The sequence below is a fragment of the Pleurodeles waltl genome, chromosome 5, assembly GCF_031143425.1.
Source record: "Pleurodeles waltl isolate 20211129_DDA chromosome 5, aPleWal1.hap1.20221129, whole genome shotgun sequence".
In the NCBI taxonomy this organism is placed as follows: Eukaryota; Metazoa; Chordata; class Amphibia; order Caudata; family Salamandridae; genus Pleurodeles; species Pleurodeles waltl.
This window is the reverse complement of record NC_090444.1, coordinates 749,675,214-749,702,757: the sequence shown is the minus strand read 5'-3', so window position 1 is coordinate 749,702,757 and position 27,544 is coordinate 749,675,214. Positions and strand designations below refer to the sequence as shown.

The 27,544-nt window shown below is 44.0% G+C and overlaps 1 protein-coding gene across 1 annotated transcript in view; it reads right to left on the bottom strand.

Annotated features, from left to right (window-relative positions):
* Positions 1-5,976: 5,976 nt before the first annotated feature.
* Positions 5,977-27,544, bottom strand: part of LOC138296011 (geranylgeranyl pyrophosphate synthase-like) — a 137,729-nt gene continuing 116,161 nt past the window's right edge. The window contains exon 4 of the mRNA XM_069234714.1: positions 5,977-8,301. Coding sequence (XP_069090815.1) covers positions 7,513-8,301 — 789 coding nt within the window. The 3' untranslated portion in view covers positions 5,977-7,512. The remainder of the gene's footprint in view (positions 8,302-27,544) is intronic.

The window sequence follows — 27,544 nt, the reverse complement described above, 5'->3', positions numbered from 1 at the left end:
CACTTTGAAGTGTAGATTGTTATTACACTGTGCTTAAGCCTGTGGCCAGTAATTTTGTTACATGGCATCTCACAGATTACTGGAGTAGGCATGGGTTTTGGTGATGATGACCCGCTTGAACAAACCATGGGGATAGACGATTTGCACACTGGTAAAACTTATTAGGCTCTATTATAAGTAATTTTGTATTTTTCCATAACTGTATTTTGTACATATTTATAAATTTATCACAGAATACCTGATAGTTGCGTTGTTTGAAGGTTCATGAACCCACACAGTAGGTCTGAGTTGCTGATGTGACAAGCCAATGATAAAGGTTTTAGCCTTGATTGTGTATAATGAAAAGTTATGATAAAGACAGTAGGCCTGACATAATGATTGTGAGAACCATATAATGAAGTCAATAGGCATTGAAGGGTAGATTTTTTTATTCTGTATAAAAGCCTACAGACAGGTATTTTGTAGCATTGAATCTCACAGATTACCATAGTCTGGGCAATGGTCTGTCTGTCATTTGCACTCTGTGCCCATCCATGACAGCGAACTGCGTGGGGTAACGGTTCAGTCTGCATTGGGTCTTTTGCCCTATGAATAATGGGTTTCCCAATCACTTGTGCATGCTTCAGTAATAGGCCTGGTTGGACAGTCCTTTAGTTTTCAATGTTCTCCTGTTATAGCTACCCTTTCATTTCTTTGCTTCTCCTCCTTTTATTTTAATGTTCTTTACGAAGAGCTGTCAGTGAAAACGGGTAGCTTGCTTGCAGCTCATTTGCGGTGCACCACATTCCATGTGATCACTTCTTCTAAACCAGGAGATCATATGTATCATAGTGTGCCATTGATTTATCATTTCAAGAAGGCAAAGTTGTTGGTTTTTAAGGTGGCAGCCATGCTTGAAATTAATAACAATGATAGTTTGAAATACCTTTGCAAAACAGAGACTCACTTCTAATTTTAGTTTTGTTGTTGCAAACAAAGGGCCACCATGATTAGAAGGTAGCATATTTCTGCTTTTGTACTTGCATTCTTTTAATTCATGTTGCATACATTATTGAGATTGTGTGTGTTTTATCGCAATTGTTCAGAGGGTAAATGGAAGAATGCATCAATGGATTCATAAATGGATTCATGATTTTAAAGATGAGTGATGGAATTTGTATATAATGACTTATTGAGTGCCTACACCCACCAGTGACCCAAAAAGTACTTCCATTCATAAGCCAGACCTATTGCACTTGCCAATCAGCGCCTTGAGACCCTCATGGGTGAGTATTGCACTTTACAAATACCTGATTGATTGATTGGAATTGATCTTGACCCTTGCAAGGTTTTGTGAGTGTTTCTAAAGTTTAAAGCAATGTTTACAATGAACTGTCTGAATCTATCCATCAAGATCCTCCACTCATATTACTGGAAGGTGCTGCTGTAAAAGGTAATTCAATTAGGATTTGAACCGAATATGTTCCAGACGATCAGAAATACCAATAAAAGGAATATCAGTTGTAAGCGAGCGAGTCGATAATCTTCCAAAGTTTTTAATATCAATTGATTTGCCCTTCAGAGAGCCTTAATAATATTACATGTGTTATCATGAGTCCTTGTAAGGTACTAATTTGGGTTCCAAATCCAACAGCTACCTCAAAAATATTAGATGTTCTCACCTCAAGTTGGAACATTCCAAAGCTATCCCCAACCTGAGCATGGCAATTCTCTCATGGCTTAGATCACTGCGGTTCTCATCTGGCAAAAGGGAGTCACCGGACCATTCCTGCACATGGGCAACAACTCGATCGGTGTCCACCATTCTCCTCACATCTTGCTCAGGGAATCTTCTTGGTAGGGCTTTCCACTGGTCCTCACTCCCTTCAATGCTCTTCTCTTCCTCACAGGGCACACTAGTATTGGGAGACAGGCAGGCACTGGTGCTCCAGGCTTCAGGGCAAGTGATCTTGGTTTTCCTTTGGTGATGACCCCTCTCCCAACAGGGACACTAGCAGGCCTTTGCCCTGAGTCCTGGTCATAGGCCAAAGCCTTGGCGAGCTTCACCTTCTCATGAAGCTAATTTGGATGCTTGGCAGATGACAACGTTTTGGGTCTCTACTTCCCCTTCTTATAGTCTATTTCCAGACACCAAAATGTGTTTTAAGGTCTGAGGCTTTGAAGTTTTATGTTGGGATTTTGCTCCTTTTGGAGTGTCCACTTCTTGTTTCTTGTTTCCCCTTGAAAGGCTGTCTGTGACAGCAGGCAAGACTTGAAGCTGATTGAACCAAAACACAATTCACAGGAGTGACCAGAGTTCACACCTAGATGTCAGCGACAATGGCATGGGCATCAAAAAGGTTAATCCCAGGCTCCTAGCCCTACACCCTATGATTTCCTTATCAGCCCATCCTTTTTTCCTGAGATGTATCCAAGACCCTTCCTTGTGATCTAGCACTGATTCAAAGAGGAACCTTTTGAAGAGTAAATGGGGGGGCCCCATCCTCTCTTTGTGTGTCTTATCCAGCTCAAAGGAATGCAGCAATACACAAATCTGTATGGGGGAGATTTCTCTGCTGCTCATGTCTTTGGCCTGGGCTTCACACAATGGAACCCAGGGTCTCCCATGTAATGTACCAATGAGGCACACTCATAGTACATTCATAGCACACTTACTGTCCAATATTATCACCTACATGCATTGTGCTACTATAGACACACATGCATTCAGCACACACATTCATCTGTGTGCACTGCTCAGTACTGCAGTCCTATTGTATTGTACCAGGAGTGCTATTTGCAGACACACATATTAGTGGCACACAAATTCACCATGTGCACGCTACACAACACTTCACCCTATTAAACTACACTCGAGCACACATACACCCAGTGCATGCTGTCATTGTGCAAACACTGCACAGCACTACATCCTTTAGGTCATGTATTCCTCGCAGGCATACATACACCCAGTACATGCACTAATTCTACATGTACTACACTACCTTGCTCTATCCCTGTATTGTAGCCTTCTCAAGCACACATACATTCAGCCCAGAGTCACTACTCCACATCTACCCGATGTAGGCCAAGGGTAATTACACACAAAGAAGCAGAAGTTTAAAAAAGGTAAGTGATCCTGTAGGCCTCACTCCAGTGATACAGGATAAAAAAGATCTGTTCACTACTACTGATCTCAACACAGTATGCTGTCACCACTGCGTTTTTGCTGCTTAAGTCCTGATGAAGGTGGTATCCATCCACCACTATGAGGGTAGCGCATTGGGCAGACTTCTCCGTCTAACAAAACTGCAATCCATGAGACAGGCCTGTATCATGGATAACACACACATGATCTGTGTTTACCTATAACACAAAAATCAGCATTAAGGATCCAGAAACTAGTACAGTTGGGCACCCACGACAGGTGTACACGTCTCCAACCATGCAGAGGACTTTTCCGTCCAACAACTAGCAAAGTGCACCTGGACCCAGCCTGCAATGAGTCCTGACCCTCCAAATGGCGCCCTCCAGTCCTGGACCTTTAAAAGTGGTGCCAAAGGTGCCCAACCAGCAAAAATACAAAGCTTAGGGCATACATTTTTTCAAAAACTGTTATGAGAACAAAGAGGGGATCAGGACCTACCTGCTCATCGATCTGCCCAAGGTGCATCACCGGTTGGCCTATTTTTGCAGTAGCTCAAGCTACGTTCTTCTTCAAAGTAGCAGATTTTGTTCAGCGACTCCTATACGAAAGAGTATCCGGCCTAGTGGAGCCCTCGTTGGCTACAGCCTGCAGCATTGCCCCACTGCAGATTTTCAACTTCCATAAAGCTGACTAAATCCAAATGTAGAAATCTTCATGTGACACCCCTGGCTGCATTGCCCTGCTGAAGTTTACCTTTTCAGACATATTTCTTTGAAATTTCTTTCATGTCTGAATTTAAGTGGAAACTGGGCCCAAACCACTCCTTGTATCCAAACCAGGCTCCATCATGGTTGGCTATATCTTTTGACTTTGCTCTGGTCGCGTGCGACTAGTTCACCACAGTGGGTGCTTTGATCTTTTAGGCACTCGGTTTCCCTAAAATATTTAAAAATTCCTAGCTCCAAGTCTACTGATTGTATTTTTGTTGTTTTGATGTCAACTAATTTACTAAATTTGACTCTGTTTTTTCTAAATTAGTGTTTTTTTCCCTTGTGTTGATGTCCACTTTATTGCTAGATAAGTGCTGCATAAATACTTTACACATTGTCTCTGAGTTAAGCCTGACTGCTTATGTACAAAGCTACCAGAGAGTTAAGCACAGGTTGATTTAGTGACCTTTTGTGGTACACCTTGAGAAGGATTGTGGCTATTGCTTGAGAAGGACTCGCACGTTCCTCAAAGAACAACCCTATTTCTCACATAGCCATACTGCAAAATATTGATGCTCCTGTACAGCATGGCTACAAAACATTATCAAAGCCAATAGCTCTCATAGGAGTGACCTATTATTTTTGCCAATGCTTGTTAAAGAGTGAAGGGAGTAAAAGTGAGGAGGCTGTCCTGATGTAACTCTATGCTGCTTTTGATGATGAGTCTGGGGAAATGCTTTCTGCACATATTCTTCAACGATGTGCCAGCCTACTAATACTTCTTGAAATCCTCTAAAGCTTCTACAAGATACCAATTTTCACCCTGTTAGTTGTCAATTAAATAATAAGGTGATTAAGATGAGAGTTACCTTCCAATCCTAGCCTTTGGTTATTGGTATGAGGCCATGAGAGCTAGCTAAAGCAGGCATTGTTTGAAGGGACACCCATCTTAGAAGATGCAGACGAGCTACCACAGAGATCAAACTACTCAAGTGCAGGGCCTAAAATTAGGACTGCAAGGTATTTTGCAGCAAGTCAAAAACCAAAGGTGATTTTCACATATCTGACCCTCTACCACAGGAGAAACTAAAAGACAGGAGATGTCACCGCCTGCTGTGCCTCATTTATCCACAAAAGTCTCCGTCACTACCTCTCCTTTTCTTGGGATCGCCAGGGATTGTAGCTGCAACCCCTGACTTGCCCTTTGTGACCTCTGGTACTACCTTTGGACCCCTGACCTCAGAGGTGCCAAAATCAGTTCTGGAAACAGAGTGGCTGCTGTCCTTATGGACGTCAGTTGGGGCTTCACTCTCTTTGTTTTCTGTCAATTTTGTATCACTCCAATAGTGATTAATATTCTATTATTCATTATTAGTATAATAAATATGGAGTCTAGCTGGAATATGCCCTTGCATGGTAGCTGAGGTAAGTAAAAAAATGCTTTTAAGTGCATGTTGTGTGCGTGCTTGCGGGTGAGAGTGTTTATGTGAGAAAGTGTATGTAAGTGTGAATTGTGGGTATGTGCAAATATCTGTGTGTGAGTAAAAGTGGAGGTCAAAGGGCATGTAATGTCACTTCCGCTGCCCCTCACATTTCAGTGAACTGACGTCCATGCTCCTTTGGCTCCTTGATGAGAACAACCTCATTTGCAGTACACAACTCAGTAAGAGAGAAAGAAGAACACAAATTAAAAGATACTCAAAAACTATACATTACTACAATGGGGAAAAGCACACCATAATCACCTGGGAGTAAGCAATCTAATTCGCTCTTAGACACACTTTGGCTGACGAACAGTTCCTTAGCATGGAGGGAAGGACCATCTGTTCAGGTGCCTTCGGTAAGCCATCTCAGTCCATCACCATCTTTCAAAAACCTTTTTCTATTGCATATTGGGAACTCCAATTCCAATTGGTTATGGTTCTACCCTTTCAGCCCATAAAGTTGAATTTCTGTTTTGCCAGACACCCAGACTGTCTGAATGAGGAGGGCATGTGAGGTGATTTTCTACACAATTATTCTAACTGACTAGTCTGAATTTATTGATTAATCAGGCTTAGAGCACTGACAAATATACAGGAAATCTAACTGGCTTTAATAATGCACAAAGCAGCAAATCAGAAAGAAGAGTCAAAGTCGTTTCCTTGAGATTACTTTTTAAATATACTGTAATATTTGTGAACTGCTAACAGTCAGAAGACGAAAGAGCAAAGGCCATTGTTTTCAGATTAGCAAAGCATATACACATGAATACATATTAGATAAAAATCCTATTTATAGCTCAAATTCCTTTACCTTTTTATATACCATGATAATATTTTTAAGATAAACATTGGTTAGTAAACATTCCCGTGTACAGGATTGTCAATGCATCCATAACAGAACTGGGTCCTGATTCACAAAGGTAAACTTTAACTTTTGGTTGTTGTAGTTGGAATCTTGTTCTAGGCAACACTGCTAGTTTAGGAATGACAGCACTTTTGTTTGTAGGCGACTAGCCCAGTCCTACAACAAGTCGCAATTGTCGGCCCAACCCTCCTGGTTTATAAGCAGTACCTCACTAAAAGCCGAAAAAGTAAAAAATGATTTGTGGCAGACTTTACGCATGGACTCAAGAGTGCAACATCTCAGTGGAGTCGTAGTTAAACGGAGATTACCCTTTTCTCACATGAGCAACAAGTCTCAGTCGCACGCAGGAAAGGAAGGAGATGAGGAAAGTTGTCAATATGTTTTATTAACAAGTCTGCAATCTACTGTAAATTGCATGGGCAGCAATGATTAGGAGAATGAACAATGCAAGAAACAGAATTGTAAAAATGAGAGTAATGAATATAAAGACCCCCCTCTATCTTGTGACAACATAAGATGTGAAATAGATGTGAAATAGGCCCATATAACCTAGCATGATGAACCTAATCTCTAATCTAAAGAGAGCTACGTGTGATAAACCTAATCTGCCAGTACCGTGTCCTTGAGAAGAGCCCCCCAGCCCTTGCGCCTTGGAACAAGGTCTCTAGATCATACTCCATGGGGACATTAAGACTGGGTCTGCATCAAGGCGATGTGTAGTATGGATAGCATTGATTGCATCTAGTAGGAATCCCTCTGATAACACACTCTGCGTGAGATGTATTTATAAAGATCATGTAGGACCCCTGATACAGGGATGCTCCCAAACAATAAAAAAGAAGGCATGCTTGGGGCGGCAATTATATAAACAATTCCCTGAAAAGGTACGTTATGTCACTGTCATCCGTAAGTGGGAAAGTACATAATGTGAATACCTACATATCTTATTTATCTTTGACGCTGATAGCGACACCTTCACAGAGTGGCACTGATAACATAAAATTAAAACATATTTCTAACTATAAACATGGCTGCCATCTTAGAAGAAATAATTAAATAAATGTGATGAAACAGAGCAGCCTAAGTTGGTTAAAAGTCACTAGGTGACTGTGGCACAGGCCGCAAGCCAGAAGGCTAAGCCATCTCCTGATTCCCAATAAAAATAAATAGGATCCACTACATGATCTAAACTTAGACCAAAAGTCTAAGCCTACCTTTGTGAATCAGCCCCTTAATGTTAAATCAATCATTCGGTACTGCAAGAGGAGGGTGGTGATGTTGTCAGGCAGTAGATTCATTTTATACCATTAATAGCAATTTAAAAAATCATACACTGACACTTGAAGGTAGGCAAGCCTGCTCATTATTTTTGTATAGTTTACTTAGATGGTCTACTAGTGCTACAAGCTGTCGGTTCCCCCCAAGCTGTTCAATTTCTCTGTATGCTTCTGATTCAAGTGTTCCCAAGGTTTGCCTGGTGTACTCGAAAGACCCCACCTTTTCAAGATAATCCACACAATATTTTTTTATGTCTACATTTTCCGTCCTCTGACGAAGGATGTTTTGCACTTGTGTACTTTCTGGTCTTGACCATATTGCGTGTATAGCAGGAAAGGAAAACTTGCCCTCTGTCATATCTTCACAAAAACCTTTGCTGTCGCTATATTCTTTTGATTTTAGGTTGGCGTAATCATCCCTTATTTGGAAAAACAGGCCAAGTATGTTAATAATGGGTTTCAAATCACTTTTATAGCCTGAGAATAATTGCATTAAGCCTATAGGCAATCCAAGAAGTCCTCCTGTCTTCTTCAAGGCCATAGCCTTATAATGAGCTTCGGTTGGACATGTGTAGGTATCTCTCCAGTAAATATCCAAACCTTGTCCTTGGTGCATTTCCAGCAAACGCTGAGTGAATATTTTCGCAGCTTCAGGGTGGCCAAGGGTCAAAACCTTTTCAAGACAGAGGCAACAAACATAAGTTGCTGAATTTATTACAGAGGGAATGCCATAAATGTTGTGGGCCACAGGACAGCCATGTCGTAACTTCGAGTTGTCCTCAATGTCATCTAAGAGCAAGCTGGCATCTTGGAGCATTTCTGTCACTACAATGATGATCTAAAAATATAATAACCACATTTCAGAAACAAGAACATCAAAGTCTGCAAACAGGTAACCGATATGAAAATAGACAACGCAATGTAATTTTTATTTTTAGTTTCTTAATACCATTTAATGTAAACAAAATGTTTCTTAAAATGTACATCATAACATTATTTTCAAAATAAAAAAACAATGCACCTCATTATAAAACACTGCATGATTCTAGATCGATCAACTCTGCAAAATACTTAGAGGGAGAATAGGACACAGACTTTTACATACATCTAAGTTTCCACCCCATCCACTCAAGCTATGCATAACTTATCAGATTCAGGAATGCCAAGGCAGGTGACAGTCACGGTCAACACAGGAATCTGGTGTAAGGGAATCAGGAGCCTGTTTACAAACTTAAGACTGAGGGCCCGATTCAGTTCTTGGCTGTAACGGTCCCACCATCTGATTTCCATCTGGGAAACCCGTCCACCACCTTGGCAGTCCGCCTGCCCTAATTAGATGAGGGTGGGACATTAGTCGAAAGACTGCTTGAGTTCTGCTGACTCCAGCTAGAATTGACAGCTGCGTCAACAGCAGATCTGGAAATAGTGGCTGGTGGTGGGACTCCAGCCACTGTTCCCGCCAAGCCATTCACTATGTGCTTTCTTGCCAAGACAACTGTGGTGGTGTTACCACCACACTTGAGTTGGTGGAATGGATGGGAAATGAGGTAGAAACCTACCTTTTTTTCCGTTTCCACTTTCGTTTCCGACTGGACATGACCGGACAAGACCTGCCGCTGCTGCTGTCACTTGACCACAGAGGCAACATGATGTCACCGGACTCGGAGGTAAGTACTACATATTACCTGTGGATGTTGTCTTAGCACTTGACATTATCTCGGACACAGTGCAGTAATATACATGTCACAGTGTAGTGTTGTTTTAAAAACTTGTGGCATGTATATCTGCAACACATCATTGGAGATACAGCTGTATTAAAAATCAGTTGAATTACACAAATATTATTTTGGTGTAAGTATTCATTAGCACATGAATGCTTGCACAAAAATACACTGCACATCACAACTGTAAACTGTGTCCATGTGTGCACTTTGCAATGGGCCTGTAAGTGTAATGTGGTGCCTGCTGTTGTGAGTGCAGGTCAGTTCATGTCTACCATTCCAATAACACAATAACTTGTACTGCAATACACAATATGGGACACACTGTGTGAAGGTTGGACTCAGGTCTTCAGACATGTACTACTACTCTCATGTGTTGTTTCCATGCCTTTGTGACAAATATGTGACAGTATAAAAAGTGTGGATGGTACAACTGCCCCTGCCTGCGTTGCCCCTCACTTGTGTCCTGCCTATAGTCCAGGGGTGTCCTCCTCATGAATGGATATCTATCAGGCATATATCTGGCCCCTCACAGCTTTTACTTGGGAGGGGTTGAGTGTATTGGATGGTTGAGGTAGAGGGAGATGGAGTGAGTGATGTGTTTGTGTCTGTATGTGTGCCATTTACATGTGGGTCTGGTGTTTGTTGTGTATGTTTGGTTTTGTGTTGTGTTGCTGTGTGCAGCATTCAGGTGAGTGTTGCAGTCTGGTTGTAGGCATTGTTGAGATGTGTTTAGTTGAGCTTTTGTGTGAGCATATTTGTTTATATAAGTGCGTAATTGTGTTGGTTGTTGTGGTTGTGTTGTATATGTGTGTGATGTCAATAGTGTGTCTATGTTGTGTTTTGGATGTATGTCAATGTGTGTTTATATATAAATACATATATATATATACATATATATATATATATACTTAAAAAAACAAATGTTAAAGAGACGTAATAGTTAGGCTCACATTTCAAACATACAAAACCATTGAAATTCACCAGTTATAGTTAGAGTTACCTCAAGTATCTATAACTCGTGCCCTAAAGTAACTATAATTCACGCCCTAACCATGTACTGCTAATTACCCCACAAATTATGGCCCTCATGACATCATTGATAATATCACTGTCATATTTGCAGTAACAATGTTTGGTGAAAAAACTGCATGGCAGTGGTGTGAGCTTTGGTTACCTTAGGGCATTAGTTATAGTTTTATTTTATTTTTAATAACTCTGTTTTTATTGATTTTATAATGCAGAACCAACAAAAACAATGCAGTGCATAAGTAATATGAGACATCACAGATATGTGTATCAACAGCAGCTGAAGCTGTAATGTTTCCCCTCAGCCTCCCCTACTGGATAATATCCTTATGTAACCAATCAATATGTACAATATAAGTACCAGAGTTTGAACATAGCCACAGTTGGTTGTCACCATTGTATCTAACATGTACAATCCATCAGTCAATCATCAGCGTCCGTGCTCCATTCAGAGCTTAAATCCTCTGTGACAGTGAAACGTTCCAATAAACTTCCCCATGCGATCAAGTCAGTTAGTGCCCCCTCCTCCCTGCGTGTTATCCGCATACGTTGTTCTTCTGCGGCTCCCCATTCCAGTATATCTCGTATCCAGCAATGAATGGATGGGCTCCTGGCACTCATCCAGCTTATGGCCACCCTGGGCCTAGCCAGCAGTATAGCTACTTGTGTTATTCTGTATGGGATTCTCCTTCCCCGTGGGCTCTTTACCATGCCTAAGAGGCATGTCAACGACGTTGCTTTGAGGCCCAAATCTGTGACCTTCTCAATCTTCTCAGCCACCTCCAGCTAAAACTGCTGCACCTCCCTACAGGACCAAGCCAGATGTAGAAAGGAGTCGACCAATTCGCCACATCTGGGACACCCGGCTTCTCTAGCTGGGTCAATTTTGTTGAGACGATCAGGTGTAATATACGTATGGTGTACAAAATTTAAATGTAGAAACTTAAACCTATGATTGCATGAGACTGTGCGCACCAGCGACAGGGCCATAACCCAATCAGTGTCTTCCATTGGATCCCCTAGTTCCCGCTCCCAAGCCCTCCACGTGACACAGACCGCACCTGGTTGATCCCCCCGAAGAACTCTACAAAACAAAGTTAATAAATGATTCTCATCACCCTAAGTTATCAGCTTGTTCAACACCTTCGAAGACAGTGGGGTGACCGGGAAATCACAGCAGATCTCCCTCACCACACTCTCCATCTTGGCATACTGCAGGAACAGACCCGGTCCCAAATCAAATGTGTTTTGGGCTTCCTGAAAGGATATAAACTCCACTTTGAGGTATAAGTCCCCCGCTACAAGACATCCTCCCGCTCTCCAGCTTTCCTTAGACATGAAGTTATCCATATCCCGAAAGGGAGCCAAGTCCCATTTCTCGAGTTCCCTAGCAAAGGGAGCACATCAAATCACTTTCTTAACGTCTTGCTCCCAGATTCATGCAGTATTTCTGACCAGATATGGGACAGCTGTTTCCGACCGACTACCTTTCATCAGTATGTGTGCTAACGTGTCAATGCCCATCATTCCTTCAAATAGTCGCTTCTCCCAATTATACGACTCAGTCATCCACTTTGCAGCATGTTGTAAGTGCGCTGCATAGTATTATTGCTTAATATTAGGGATAGTGAACCCTCCGTCTTCTAGATCCCTCTGCAGTGTGAACAGCGGCACTCTATTACGATGCCCAGCCCACACCAATTAGAACAGTAAATTGTCCAAATGATTGAAGAGCAGAGCGGTTAATGGAAATAAAGATTCCGTGCCAGGTATAGACACCGTGGCAGAAACACCATCTTTGCTATAGCCGCTCTTCCCATTACTGAAAGAGGCAGCCTGTTCCAGAATGCCACTGTGCGCTCAAGGGCAGTCACTACTCATACTACGTAATATATATCTCATTGCAGCTACAGTGTGAGTAACCCAGATACCTAGGTATCTGAAACTCTGTAGTTCCCACTAGAGCCCTACTACCGGTAGGTCCTCCAGAGGTTCACCACAGAGTAGTCCTAGGGGGAACAGGAGCGACTTATTCCTTTTCACCTTAAGACCAGATACAGCCCGAACTCCTTCAACAACTGCAACCACAGAGGCACCAAAATACTCGGCTCTCGAAGATATATTAAAGCATCATCCTGCGTATTACAAAATGATGTGGGTGATCTGTCCCACTGGAAAGCCCCAGGGGGCCATTCCTCATGCATCCATACTGCTAGTTGTTCCACCACTAAGACTAAAAGGAGTGGTGAAAGTGGACACCCTTGTCTGGTTCCCTTACAAACTACCCAGGATTCCGACAGTTCCCCTCCCACACGAACATGTACTGATGGTGCAATATAAAGCAAGTGAACCCACACACAGAATTGGGGATCAAACCCCATTCCCCACAGTACTGCCAGGAGATGGCCCCACTCCACCGTATGAAAGGCCTTTTCTAGGTCGAATGATGCTAGCGCCAATTCGTCCTCTGTATGCATGGTTTCATGCAAAACATGTGCCAAACAATGTAGGTTAAAAGTCATACTAGGGCCAGGTATGAAACCACATTGGTCTTCATTCACCAAACCCTGAACCACTCCGCGTACCCGAGTAGCCAATATCTTACAAAGGATCTTAACATCACTATTCAACATGATCAGCGGCCGATAGGAGGAGGGATCACTCGGATCCCCACCAGACTTGAGCATTAGACAAACAATGCCCTGGCGCAGAGATTCTGGCAGGACACCCCGTGCTCGGGCCTCCTCAAACACTGCCAATAATTTATCTCGCAGAAGGGGGGGGGAGAATGTCTGATAACGCTCGATCGGGAATCCGGCCCCCCTTGAGACTTAGATTTTGACGATGCCTCCACCGCCGCATTCACTTCCTCTACAGTTATCTCCGCCTCCAAGATTTTCATACTCTCAGGGTCTAACTGTGGGAGCCGCCTCTGCTGCAGAAACTCTCCCAAATACTTGTCTGGCACCGATGCGCCCCGGCGTGTCAATGCCCGCAAACGTTCCACCAGTACTTTAGAGATGTCCCTGCAATTGGTAACCTGCACACCCGCAGCATTTCTGAAATGCAGAATGGGGGGAGATTCCACTTCACACTTTAGGATCCATGCCAGTAATGTACCGGATTTGTCCCCCTCCCAGTGTAGCCGCTGTCTATATGACCTAAGTGTGACCTTATCCAGTGTCTCCCAACATCTACTGACTTCCCTATACAATTAGAGCTGCTCTCTTTCTGCCTCCCTTGTTAGTAGGGTCTGGTGCTGTACAGCCGCTAGTTTCCCCTCCCAGTCTTTGAGATCTTGTTCCAATTGTCTGCGCACCCCACAAGTGATGCCAATACGCACCTCTCTCAGAATGGCCTTCCTGGCCTCCCACTCTAGCCCTCTGAAGGACATGGTACCCCAATTCATGGCTATGTAGTCTTTAATTGCAACTGCCATTTTCTTATGACAGGCAGTATCTGACAAAAAATCTGTGGGCATGCTCCAAATACGTGTCACCCTGCCATCTGAACCCCACTGCAGCTGCATCAATACCGGTGCATGATCAGATAGAAACCTCCCCAAATGTGTGATGTCCAACACCTGTGAGCAGTTCAGGCCACCCAGGAAGAATAGGTCCAGATGACTATACGTATTGTGTTTCTTAGAATGACAGGTGTACTCCCTACTCTCTGGGTGCACTTCTCTCCACCCGTCCCATAATCCTAAATTATGAATGACTGCTGTGAGGGATCTCGCCATTACCGGTTTAGTACCCTGTTTGGAGGGGTGACGATGCTTCTCACCATCCAATATACAATTGTAGCTCATACAATAGGAGAACCTACTCCTACCCCCAGCACCTCAGCTATATTATCATAGAAGCAATGATCATCTGTGTTGGGTGCATAAGTGTTAAGAATAGTAAAGGGTGCCCCGTCTAATGTACCCTGTAGGAGTATATATCGCCCCTCCACATCAGCTTCACTGTAGACATGTGTAAATGGACCCCCGGCGCAACCCATATTGCTACAAAGGATGAGGAGAACACTTGGCCCTGCCAATTCTTAGCAAGCTTTGCGATTCCTCCTCCATCATATGCATTTCCTGTAAACAGGCTATTCGAAACTTATGTCACCATGGAAAGAATGCACTCTGTAGTGCTTTGTAGTCTTTCAGCCCCCTGACGTTCCATGTCAGCATATTAATCTGTCGACCCATACTACTGCTTGGTATATTCCATCCATTGTCAGCCTCCTCCCGCCATCCCTCCCCAGCAGAGGAAAAGCAAATTGTGTACTTATTCCACATCTCACATACAAATATGCACTGTTGTTGTAACCATCAAACACATGCAAACATGCATTAACTCAGTAATCCCAAACCCCCTTTCCCACCCCGGATAAACATTAAAACAAATACATCAATGCATACTGTAGATCCATATGTGTAAATGCTGCAAGGACAATAGCCTAGAACCCCAACATCCCAATTACAAGATTCTACCACAACAGTGGAGGTAACCACCCCCACCCCCTATGCTAAATACATCGTGCCTGTATGCCTAATCAATCATGTTTCAATAAGAACAATACCCCCGCCATATAATGCATCCTCAAAGAGTACCCTTTCGGTTTCAGATCCACTATAAGCCCGGGCCCCTTACTGTACAAGCAATGAACATCGAACATAAGAACATGCCCCGCTGAGACAAGCGTTACAGCTCTATCCATTTAAGAGGAATAAAGTTAACTGTCAAGGGGGATCATCTCCACTCCTAGATCAGGGGCCATAGTCAGTCCAGCAGACAGACCAGGTGACACCACCGCCATTGTACCATCCTGTTGAATTTCAAATCTGCTGTCATCGCTGGCTCCCCACCCTGTGGAGCCCTAAATCTGCTTCTCTCTGTGGTTCCTCCAATCTAAGTCATCCAAACCGGAGACATGACCAACAACCGAGCCAGCCTGCCCGAATCTACCTGGTGCAACTTTGTCCCACATATCCAACCATCTCCAGGCCTCCTCTGGGTGTTCAAAAAAGTGGGATTTGCCTCCAGAGAGCACCTTTAAGGACGCTGGGTACAGTAACATGAATCGAATGTTCATTGCACGAAGTTCAGCCTTCACCCCCAGAGATCCCTTCCTAGAGGTCTGTACCTTACTTGTATAGTCTGGATAAATGGAAATTTTGTGGTTTTCAAAAACAGCTTTGTCTGTTTCACATGCAGCCCGTAGGATACAGTCTCAATCCTTATAGTTCAGAAGACGTGCAATGATAGACATCGGAGAGGCGCTAGGCCGAGGAGGAGTGACCAAGCCCTATGAGCACGCTCCACCATGAACACACTGGATAGCCCGACAGGCTGTAGTACATCCCTGATCCAGCGCTCCACAAATACCTCACAGATTGTGAGTGTAAATGTGTTTCAGAAAGTCTCATCAAGGCCCAACGAGCAAGACGTATCTGGAGCACTTTAGGTAGGGCTTCCAGTGGGACCACATTGACTTAGGAACGAGGTTGGAATACATGTAGATAGTATAGAAGGCTAAACATTGTATCTAGTTGCAGGTTCCATAGTGTTTCTTGAAGATCCCTAGAGAGAGGTGAGAGCCATCAAAAGCGGGAAAGGGGACCCTGGCCGGTATACCTAGTTTGTTGGAGTTCGAGAATAGTAGGTTTAGTATATCGGTCACAAGAAAAGTGTTATTTGACTTAATGTTTAATGAATCATGCGTCCCCTACATAATACTTTGTTACGGCCCATGGAGGTGGTAGCCCCCGGGGCAGGGGGGGGTGCAACCCCCTGGCCATTTATTGATAGGCCCCAGGAGGTTGGGATTCTTGGGGCAGCGGGGGGCTCACAGCCCCTGCATATTGTTCATAAGCCCCAGGGAGGTGGTGGTCCCTAGTGGAGTGGTAGGGGGCCTGGCGGTGTGGAGCTGGCCAAAACATTAAAAAAAATGCTACCGAGTCCCAAGATGGCTGCAAGCACTTCCTGGTCGAAGTATTGACAGCCAATCAGATCTCAGCACAAGATCGTAAAGGGTCGCAAATCCTTCGAGTCCCTAGATACACAAATTTGCTTTCCCCTTAATTTCTAAAAAACTACTGTATGGATTTACACTAAAACAAAAAAGGTTGCTTTCTGGACCATGACTTACCTTGTTGCCAAATTTGATGTAGTTCCGTCCATTAGTTTTGGAGCTATCGCTGTACAAAATCCCTACGGAAAAGTGAATGGGGAAAAAGTGTTTTGGGACTCCCCATTTTTCTTGGCCCAGATCACCCACAAACTTACCAGACACCAGCTGACGTGACTGACAGTTTTGTGAAGGTTCGGCAAGTGCCACCAAAGATATAGGCAAGTAACAAATGCCTTTGATATAGAAACTAGGCCTTAAGTATAACTATCTAGTGACGATCACCACTAGGTAAAAGAGATATATAGATAAATATATATATATATATATATATATATTTTATATATATATATATATATATATATATATATATATATATATATATATATATACATATATATATATATATTTATGTGTGTGGGCATTTCGGCCTCATTGGGCCACATTAACGTCAAAAATAATGACGTTAATGTGGTGCAAGGTGGTGCTAGGGCAATATAAATATGCCCCATAATGTAGTACAGTGTACTTGAAAAAAATTGTTTTTTAAAAACTACACATTATTTCCCCTTAAAACCCAGAATGTAGACTAAGGGTCTCATTATGACTTTGACGTCCTAAAAGCAGACCTCCAAAGTTGTGGGGAGGACTCCACCATCATACCAGTGGCACCCTCCACCCGAGCATCTTACGATATTCCCATCGGGTTTAAGGGGAAATATAGTGTAGTACGTAAGAAAAAAAATCAAAATGTGAAAATTCCAAAAACAAATCAAATACACAATTTTTGCTTTTAAAAACCAGAATAAATGCAGTCTAAACGATATGCTAGTAACGCACTATTCAGCAACCTTTTCTATAATATATAAGGTCATAAAAAACATTTGACTCACCTTTGCACACTTATACAAACTGCCTCATCCTTTCATATACAGTAATTAAAAAGTAGGACAGTATATTTACACTTAAAAGACAGAACACAACCAAAGTGTGGTCTAAACAGTATGGCTGCCTTTTACCTTCGCAATGGCAGTCATTAGCCAACCATATACTATTTTTTCACCGCCATGTACCGCACTGATTTACAATGGTAAACCTTAAGATTGTTTGCTTTTCACAAAGGCATTTTACTAGTAGTATCTGTATGAATTATGAGTTTACACATATAAAAAGATAGAGCTGTCCTACTTTTTATCTGTGAAGAGTTTGCAGTCATAAATATATTACTCACAAAATACCTTTGTCACTAGCAAACAATCCTCAATTTACAAAAGAGTGTAAGTTTACCTTTCTGAATTAGGCCCTTTAGCTGTCAAACTATTGAAATAAGTTAGATTAACTCTTTCACCCAATAATTTATATTTCTATATAAATCCATTCAGCCATTTTCAAATTGTCTGTTTGACCAATACTCTAAGACACAACACACCACACCGCTCTACTCCACTGTACAACATGCCAGTCCGATCTATGACACTTCAATCTACTCTGTGACACGTTCCTGCCCTTTGTGACACCCAACTCAGTTCTACAACATACTACTCCACTCTATGACACTCTACTCTACTACACTCCACTCCATGGCATGCCACTCCAGTACACAAAATGCAACTCTACTCTATGACACTCCTTGCCACTCCAGTCTATGACATGCCACGCTACCCTACAGCCTTCCCACTTCACTCTATTCCACTCCAATATATGCCCCTCCACTCTAAGACACTATACGACATGCCACTGCATGAAACTTCACTCCGCCTTACTGTACGACAAACCACTACAATCTACACCACTCAATAACACTCTGCTCCACTGTATGCCCCTTGAATGTACACCCCTCTACTCCAGTCAATGACACTCTACAACATGGCATTTTACTCTGTGATACCCCACTGCACTCTATGACATGCCTCTCCAGTGTACAAAAGGCCACCTCAGTGTACGACACACCACTCCACTCTACACCACTCTAATGTATGCCACTCCAATGTACGACACTGTACAACACACCACTGTATGACACACCACTCCACTCTGCTGTATGACATGCAACTACACTCTAACTCTATGCCACTTTAGTATATGCCCTTCCAATCTTATGCACTGTGCGACATGCCACTGTATGACATTTCCCTCCACTCTACAATACAACATGAAAATACACTCTATGCCATGCCACAACACTCTACTCCTGTGTATGTCCCTTGAATGTACACAATTAACTCCACTCTGCGATACTCTATGATGCATCTCTCCACTCTACGACACCCCACTGCACTCTATGCCACTCCACTCGACTTCATTCAACTCTATGCCACTGCACTCTGCACCACTCCACTCTATGCTAATCAACACTACACCACTTCAATCTACTCCATTTTACACCACTCCACTCTACACCACTCCAACCTGCACTATTCCACTCTATGCCACTGCACTCTATGTCAGGATACTCTCCATCATACCACTGTACGCCACTCCATTCTATACCACTCCACTCTGTGCCACTCCACTACTCACTAATCCACTGTATGCCATGCCACTTAAGGCCACTCTATTCTACACTGCTCCACTTTACAGCCCTCCACTCAATGCCACTCCATTCTTTGACACTTTAATGTACGTCACTCTATGTCCATGAAAACACTACACCACTCTATGTCACTCCATTCCACCCTCCACTATTCAACACTACACCACTCCACCCTACACCAATCCATACCACTCCACTGTATGCTACTCCACTCTATGCCACTTCACTCTATGCCACTCAACTATGCTACTCCACTCTACCTCGTTCCATTCTACGCCGCTCTACTGTATGCAATTCTATGCTACGCCACTCCAGTCTACACTATTCCACTCTGTGCCACTCAAATGTACGTCACTCTGCACCACACCACTCTCCGCTCTTCCACTCTATGCCACTCCACTCTGAGCCACTGCAGTCTATGTGACTCCACTCTACCTACTCCACTCTATACTACTCGACTCTACATCACTCCATTCTAAACTAATACACCCTAGCTACTCCACTCTATGCCACTCTATTCACCACTCCACTCTACACTACACCACTCCATGCTTTTCCACTCTACGACACTCTACTCTACAGCACTCTACTCTATACCACTCCTGTCTATGCCACTTGACTCTATGCCACTCAATTCTACACCACTCAACTCTATACCACTCCACTCTATACTATTCCACTCCATGCCACTCCACTCTACACCACTCCACTCTACACTGTTCCACTTTAGGCCATTCCACTGTACATCACTCTATAGTATGGCACTCAAATCTTTGCCATGCCACTCTACACGTCTCAACTCTATGCCTCTCTACTGTACACCACTCCACACCACTGTACTGTACTGTACCCCACCCACCCCACTCTACTCTATTTCATTCTATACCACTCAACTCTACGCCACTCTACACTATTTTCCTCTATGCCACTCCACTCTATTCCATTTTATGCCTCTCAACTCTTTGGCATCCCATGCCACTCCATCCACCACTATTCCACTATTCCAGTATTCCCCCATTCCACTCTACATTAGTCCACTGTACCCCACTCCCTCTACACTATCCCCACTCTTCCGCTCCACTCTATGCCACACCACTCTTTGCCACTCCACTCTGTGCCACTGCACTCTGTGCCATGGCACTGTTTGACACACCACTGTATACCCCTACAAAATATGCACTCCACACTATGCTATTCCACTGTACGCCACTCCTCTGTATGCCCCTCCATTCTACACTCCTCCACTCTATGCCACTGTACTCTATGGCACTCCACTCTACAGCATATACCGTAAATTTATAATTTACGCACTTCCTTTGAATTATTATGGGCCTGATTTAGATCTTGGCGGATGGACTACTCTGTCACAAACGTGATGGCCATTCCATCCACTGTATTACAATTTCCATAGGATATAATGGAATCATAATACAGTGGATGGGATATCTGTTATGTTTGTGACAGAGTAACCCTGTCTGCCAAAATCTAAATCAGGCACTATTTCTTTAGTTACTCTTCCTATACAAACCAAATGTACTATCTATCTATCTATCTATCTATCTATCTATCTATCTATCTATCTATCTATCTATCTATATATATATATATATATATAAACATATATATATATATATATATATATATATATATATATATATATATATATATATATATATATATATATATAAAGTGGGTCGTTATAGTTTCATAGGAAATGCATTTTTCGTGTTGCTAAAAACTAATAGTGCCTAATACCTTTGGCCCTGTTTGACCAATCTCCACAAAACCTTCCAAAAAAGAGCTTAATCTTAACTAGTTTTATCACTTTTAAAATGTATTTTCCTCCCTTTGAACCAGGTCCTGATGCACAAAATGGCAGCTGCAACATTCCTCTCAGGTTGTGGCCAACCAATCACGGCATTGCTGTTGACACAAGGATCCACGGATCTGCTGCAGTGGATCTGCATTTCTAGATAAACATACATTTTCTTACTTTAAAAACTCCAAAACTACTAAACAGATTTTTACCAAATTACAAAAATCGCTCTTTCAGGACAAGATCTAGCTTTCTGCCAAATGTGGCGTAATTCCGTTCACTCTGCAATGCACCCCTTTGAAGTTAGCAAGTTGAAGAATAGAAGGGGCGGACCACTTTGGGCAACCAACATAAAAAGCAGGAGTATGGCCTCAAAGGTTATGGGCAAAAGGTTGTCTCTCACCTGGAAACATGGAAAGAATTTGCAGAAATGGCACTTGCAGAATGCAAGCATCGTAAGGAATTAGAATTGTTGGCATTGCCAGGATATGATAGCCAATGTAAAAGCTCCTTTCACTGGGACCTTGCTGCAATCATGAGTAGTTGAGCTTCTCAGTTCTCACAGCAAGTTTGAGTCAGTTCGCTACTCTTGACTAGCTTCTACTCAGGCTGAAGTAATGCAAGTTTTCTTCCACATTTCTAGAGCATGTCACCTGACTATTAGAGAATGGGTACTGAAAAGAGGTCTCTACCACATACCATCTCTTTATAAAAAGAGGTACAGGTAGTGGGACAATCAATTAGAGCAGAGTAAGTTACTCCACTGGGAAGCATCATTAGAACCATTTAGGGAGCTTTGGTGACTCAAGTCCCATACACAATAAAGCATGCTGGATTTGTCAGATCAAAGAAGTGTCAACATCAGGACAGTGCGCGCTCTATGGGCGACAAAAATGCAAAAACCCAACCTTTATGCAAGAGCATAATTCATGCATTGTGTTTATATGCAGTATGTTAACCTTTTGCATTGCAGAGTTTAACCTTGAAAAGCACTATTAATGATGTTTGCAATAACTGTTCATTTGCAAGGTATTGCTGCAGGTTTACTGAGTGTGTTAGGGTGTGGTCCCTTTCTAGGACCTTCTAGAAGCTTTTCCTGCAGCATGACTGGGTGTGGTTTGTGGGCTGGGCCAGACTCTACATAAGGGAGTCAGCCCAGCTCTACGTGCTCACTATTCAGAGGTCCCGGTGCAGAGCAGCAGCAACTTCCTGAGCTCCTGTTCCGGAGGCCTACCTTGATGTTCCAGGCCTGCCCCGCATTATATTGGTGATCCTTAAGCAGGCCGGTAAGGCGGAGGTCGGGCTGGGCCCCTGACCCCGTTCTCAAAGACTCTCGAGTTTTGGGCCTACTTGTGAAACTTTCATAGTGCGCGATTCATTGCTCTCATGTAAACCTTGGCATTCAGATCGGCAAAAGCTTGCGCAATCATTTCATGGCATTTGCAGATTCTTGTTCAAATCGGCAGTGTGCGCGATTCATTTCCAGCATGTAAAACTTGATGTTCAGATCGGCAACAGCTTGCACGATCATTTCATGGCATTTTCATATTCTTGTTCGTATCGACAGTGTGTGCAATTCATTTCCAGCATGTAAAACTTGATGTTCAGATCAGCAACAATGTGCGCGATCATTTCATGGCAATTAAATCTCTGGTGTGTTGTGTTTGTTGAAATGCACACATTTATCCCGAGCTTTTGGATTTTCTGTGAAGATGCTAAATTCAAAATGTGACATTCTTTGTGCATATTCAGTCCCTAGTACAATTCCTATTGTTTTCCAGGGAATGTTTCAGATAGCCTTTTGTCCTCATGTAAAAAAGCAATGTTTGTTCTGAAACATTATTCTAGAAGGTTCTTGTATTTCTACACAGTATGTGATATTTCATGAAAAGCTCATATGAAACATTGCTGTAACGCATTCTTGATTCTTTCCAGGTACCCAGATTTCTTGAGGTCTAGTTGTAGTCACTTCTTAGGTTATCCATGGTTACAGTATGAGAACTCATAGAACCATAGTCTATTGAAAGTCAATGTGATTATATCTTGATATTGTATTGTTTAACCTTTTGCTTCCTACAGGTCTCCTTCCCAGCTGTTCCCTACCTAATCCCATTTTCCCCCACTTGGACTCTCTCAGGCTCTGTGATATTTCTATCAGAGCTTTGGAGCTGTCTAGTGGTGGACATGTTGGGAATGTTCGCAGGCCCTGAGGATCTGGTCTCCCTGACAGAATAGTGAGCCCACAAATGTATTATCCTCCTGGTTTGCGTGTGTTCTCAGCATGGCCACATTGGATGAGCTAGTCAAAGTTATCACGCAGCTTCAAGCAGAGGTAGTGTCATCAAAGGATATAGCAGCCAGCTTAGCTGAGAGACTGAGTCAGTTGCAGGAAAAGGTATAAAAGAAGGAACAAAGGGCCAGATGTAGCAAAGGTTTGCGACTCGCAAACGGGCCGAATCGCAATTTGCGACAGTGCAAAATCGGAAATGGGATGCAAAAAGCCCATTTCCGACTCGAAAAAAGCGATGGGACCCGTTTGCGAGTCGCATCCCTTGCGACCCCATTTTGCGACCCGCAAATAGCAAGTCGCAATTTGCGATTCGCAAACCTTATGCAATTGCAAATCGCAAATTGCGACTAGTCGCAAAAAGCCCAGTTTGCATGTCCCATTTACCACTAACTCAGAGCAGGTGGTAGCCATTACCAAAGTATAAAAGGGGACCCAGAAGCCATCTGGGTTACTCAAGATGGCGGAGATATACCTGATAGCAGTGAGGAGGAGAGTCTACGCAGCCAAGCAGAGGAGGAGGAGGGGCCACAGACAGGAGAAGATATATAGAACCAGGCAGACTCTTTTTCAGCAAACTGAAGAGGAGATCTATGACAAATACCGCCTTAGCAGCGCAGCCATTCTAGAATTAATAGACTTACTCAAACCACAGCTAGAACACCAGACTCTGCGTGGCTGCGCCATTCCTACGCATGTGCAAGTACTATGCTCACTGCACCTCTTGGCCTCAGGGAGCTATCAGGGGGTCATTGCTGTGGCAGGTGGGGTATCCCAAAGTGCAGTGTTAAGGTTCCTCAGGGCCTTCCTAGATGCCTTAGTCATGCACATGTCTCACTTCATATACTTACCAAGGAATGAGGCAGAAATGAACAGCACCAAGCTGGACTTTTACCGCATTGCCCACTTTCCCCATGTCATAGGGTGTGTAGATGGGACACACATTCAAATATGCCCCCCTGCAAATCTGGAACACATTTTCCGCAACAGGAAGTGTACCCACTCACTCAACATACAGGTTGTGTGCGATGCCCATTATGTCATCACGGACATCGTAGCTAAGTTTCCAGGCAGTACCAATGACTCATACATTTTTAGGCATAGTGGGATACATCAATGCCTGGAACGTGGGGAATTCGGAGACGGTTACCTCCTAGGTAGAGCCACAGACACTTGCAGACATACACACAGGTCACTGTGCACGACTATCTGGACTTCCTAACAGTGTACTTTTGTGCCCAACAGGTGACAGTGCCTATGCTTTCAGGCCTTGGATCATGACTCCGTTTTTAACACCCAGAACTGAATCTGAGAGGCAATACAACAGTGCGCATAAGAGGACCAGGAACCTGATAGAGCGCACCTTCGGACTCCTGAAGGCAAGATTCAGATGCCTCCACCGCAGTGGAGGCGCCCTCCAATACACCCCCATTACCGCATTAAAAATTGTGGTCGCATGCGCCATCCTCCACAACATAGCCACCCGACGTGGGCTACCTCTCACCCCTGCAGACCCAGATCCTGATGATGAAGAGCAAGAACAACCACATCGCCATCATGGGGATAGGAGTCTAGCTAATCAAGGCAGACTGAGACGGGAACACATTGCAACACAATATTTTGGACGGTACGTGTCAACTCCCACTATACTCACCTATTAACCAAAAGATCCATTTGTTAAGTGGAACAAAAATAACTGTTTTATTACTGTAATTAAGAACTATATACAAGTAGAAATTGTCCATGGGCAGGAAAATGCCAACCAGTCATGTGGCACATTAACGCCATGTGCCACAGTTAATGGTCCTGGGTGTTATCTATGTTCTCCTGCCCCTCCTGCCAGCCTGGCTGGTCCCTGCTGCGTCCATGGTGCTCTGCCTACCACTCCTCAGCACCCTGCTGTCAGTGGCAGAGACACTGCTCACTGTTGAGCCCTCTTCACTGTCTTGGGGTGTTTCCCCTGTGGCCCTTGACATTTCCCGTATCTCCATAAGTTCTATTATGTGGGTGAGACGTCCCAGGCCCCTGGCAACATCCCCAGCAAAATGGCCCATCTCTATTTGCAGCCCAACTGTCCTCCTCGACAGGCCTGTTGTATTAATGGCGAGCCTGCCGATCGATGTGGCCATCCTGTCCAGTCGTTGCATTATTTGGCGATCTCTGCGCCGCCCAGCCTCTGCCTGGGCCAGCAGTCCTCCTGCCAGTTCGCTAATGGCAAGGGCAATGTCCCCAGTGTTCTGGCACATCATGTCCATGCGTCTGTTGAGGTGCTGCATGCTTGCATGGTTGGTTCTCACAAAGCGGTGCAGCACACCACTAATCCTGCCCAAAATCCTGTTCTGCAGGCGCTGACCCCGCAGCAGATGTGCCTCACTGTTGGTTGGAGGAAGTCTCCTGGATGCAGACAGCAGCCCAGATGGTCTTGCCCTGCGTCGCCTGCGCAGCGGTGGCTGCCCTGTGCTCCCACCTGTGTCCTCCCTGCCTGTTGCTGGGGCAGTTTCTGGCGTGAAAGTTGCAGCAGGTGTTACTACTGCAGGGATGCTGCTGACGGTGCAGGTGGGGGTGCTGGCGGGTCCTGGGGTGTCCTCCTGGGCCTGGGTGCTTGGGGTGTTGGGGGTGTCTTGCTGGAGACCTGTGGGACATGGGGAACAGACTGTCAGTGTCTACTATCTATTGCACACATCCTATTAAACATTTGTCTATGAACTGCCTATTTGACTACATTTCCCATAATGCATCATTCTGGCAATTTCTACCCTGAAATGGAGCTATTTTGGTTGTGCATGCACCTGTGTACATGGTGGGTGGGGGTTGACATTGATAGGGGTACAGGCTTATCACATGGTACTCACCGGTTGATGTGCTGGGCTCTGAGGTGTCCAGGTCCCCAAATCCACACACTGCCTCCTGCTCCAATGTTTCTTCCACCCTTTCTTCCAGGGGTGTGGGTGGTGGCACAGATGATGGTCCCCCTCCAGTGCCTCTCATCTCCCGGAGCCTTTCAGCCACCCTCTCCTTGGTCCGGGAGCGGAGGTCATACCACCTCTTCTTAATGTCCTCGATTGTCCTGTGGCTCACACCCAGGGAATTGATTTTATCTTGGATGTCCTGCCAGAGTTTTTTTTTGGTGGCCTCAGGAACATTGAGGGCTGCTCTCCCAAAAAGCTCATCATGGTGCTGACACCATTCCTCTGTCAGCACCTCCAGCTCCCTCTCAGAAAATTTTAGTTTTCTTTTTCGTGGGGTTCCCTCCATGGCAGCTGCTGTTTGTTCTGTGTGAAGACTGGCAGTTATAAAAGGGTGTGGTCCTCCCTCCTCCCAGGTGTATTAGTAAACTTCCTGGCTGTGATGTCATCATCATGTGCCAGGAAGTGTTTCCAGAGTGTTCTGGTGTGCTTTCTGGAGTGTTCTGCTGCACCTGCAAGCAATTTTCGAGGTAATCACAATTTGCAACATCTACTCGCTAATTGCGAGTTCGTTTTTTGCACACTCGCAAAAAGCGACCTCGCAATCTGCGGACTCGCACAATGCGTTGCGAGTCCGGCTGCGAGTCGCAAAATCGGATGTTTTTTTTTCTGGCATTCCAAATTGCGACTCGCATTTTGCGAGTCGCATCAACTCGCAAAATGCGAGTCGCAATTTTTATTTTTGCTACATCTGGCCCATAGTCCTTTGGTTGTGTCTTGGCCTGGTCCTCCTTCTAACAGCTTCTGGAGGTAATCCTCCTACAAACATTTCCCACAACGTTCCCTCAGCTATCCTCCTGGCTCCTCCAGAACGTTTTTCAGGCGATCCCCTGAAAGCGCAATCTTTCTTGGTTCAAGTGGAATTACATTTTACCTGCCGACCAAACACTTTCCCTGATGCCCAATCCAGGGTGGCCTTCTTGTTATCTTACCTGACGGAGGACGCAGCCACCTCAGCAATCCCTCTTGTGCGTAAAGACAGTCCCCTGATTTACAATTGGAGAAATTTTGTTTGTATGTTTGAACGAGTGTTTGATCGAAGAACAGTGACATTGTCAGCAGATCGAGAACTATTAGACTTGTGACAAGGTAACCAAGATCTAGTTTCCTACTTAGCTACTTTAACTGGCTGGTAGCCGAGACATCCTGGCCTGAAGAAAAGCAAGCAGCCTTGTTTTACAAAGGACTCAAGGATGAGTTAAAGGACATTCTTGCCCAGATAGACCCGCAGCCTACAGATTGTCAAGATCTAATAAACCTTGTTTTGAGACTGGATCATCATCTTGCAGAACGAAGGGGAACACGCAAAAAGACTGAGAAATATTCCTGGCGTGTTCACGATCATAGAGAATCAAGAACTCAGAAAGAGAGAACTCCGGAACCTATGGAAATCGGAACTATCAGGAGACCTTTGACCAAAGACGAAAAGGACCTACTTAGAAAGAACGGACAATGTCTTTATTGCGGGCGCAAGGGTCATTTCACCAAAGATTGTCCAATCAAACCAAAGAGCAAATGAGGTCCTGTCCAGAAAATTGCAGCCAGTGTACAAGTCGAGCCGGAAAACTAGATCACCAAAGATGTAAAGAAGGGTTGCTCTTGGGTG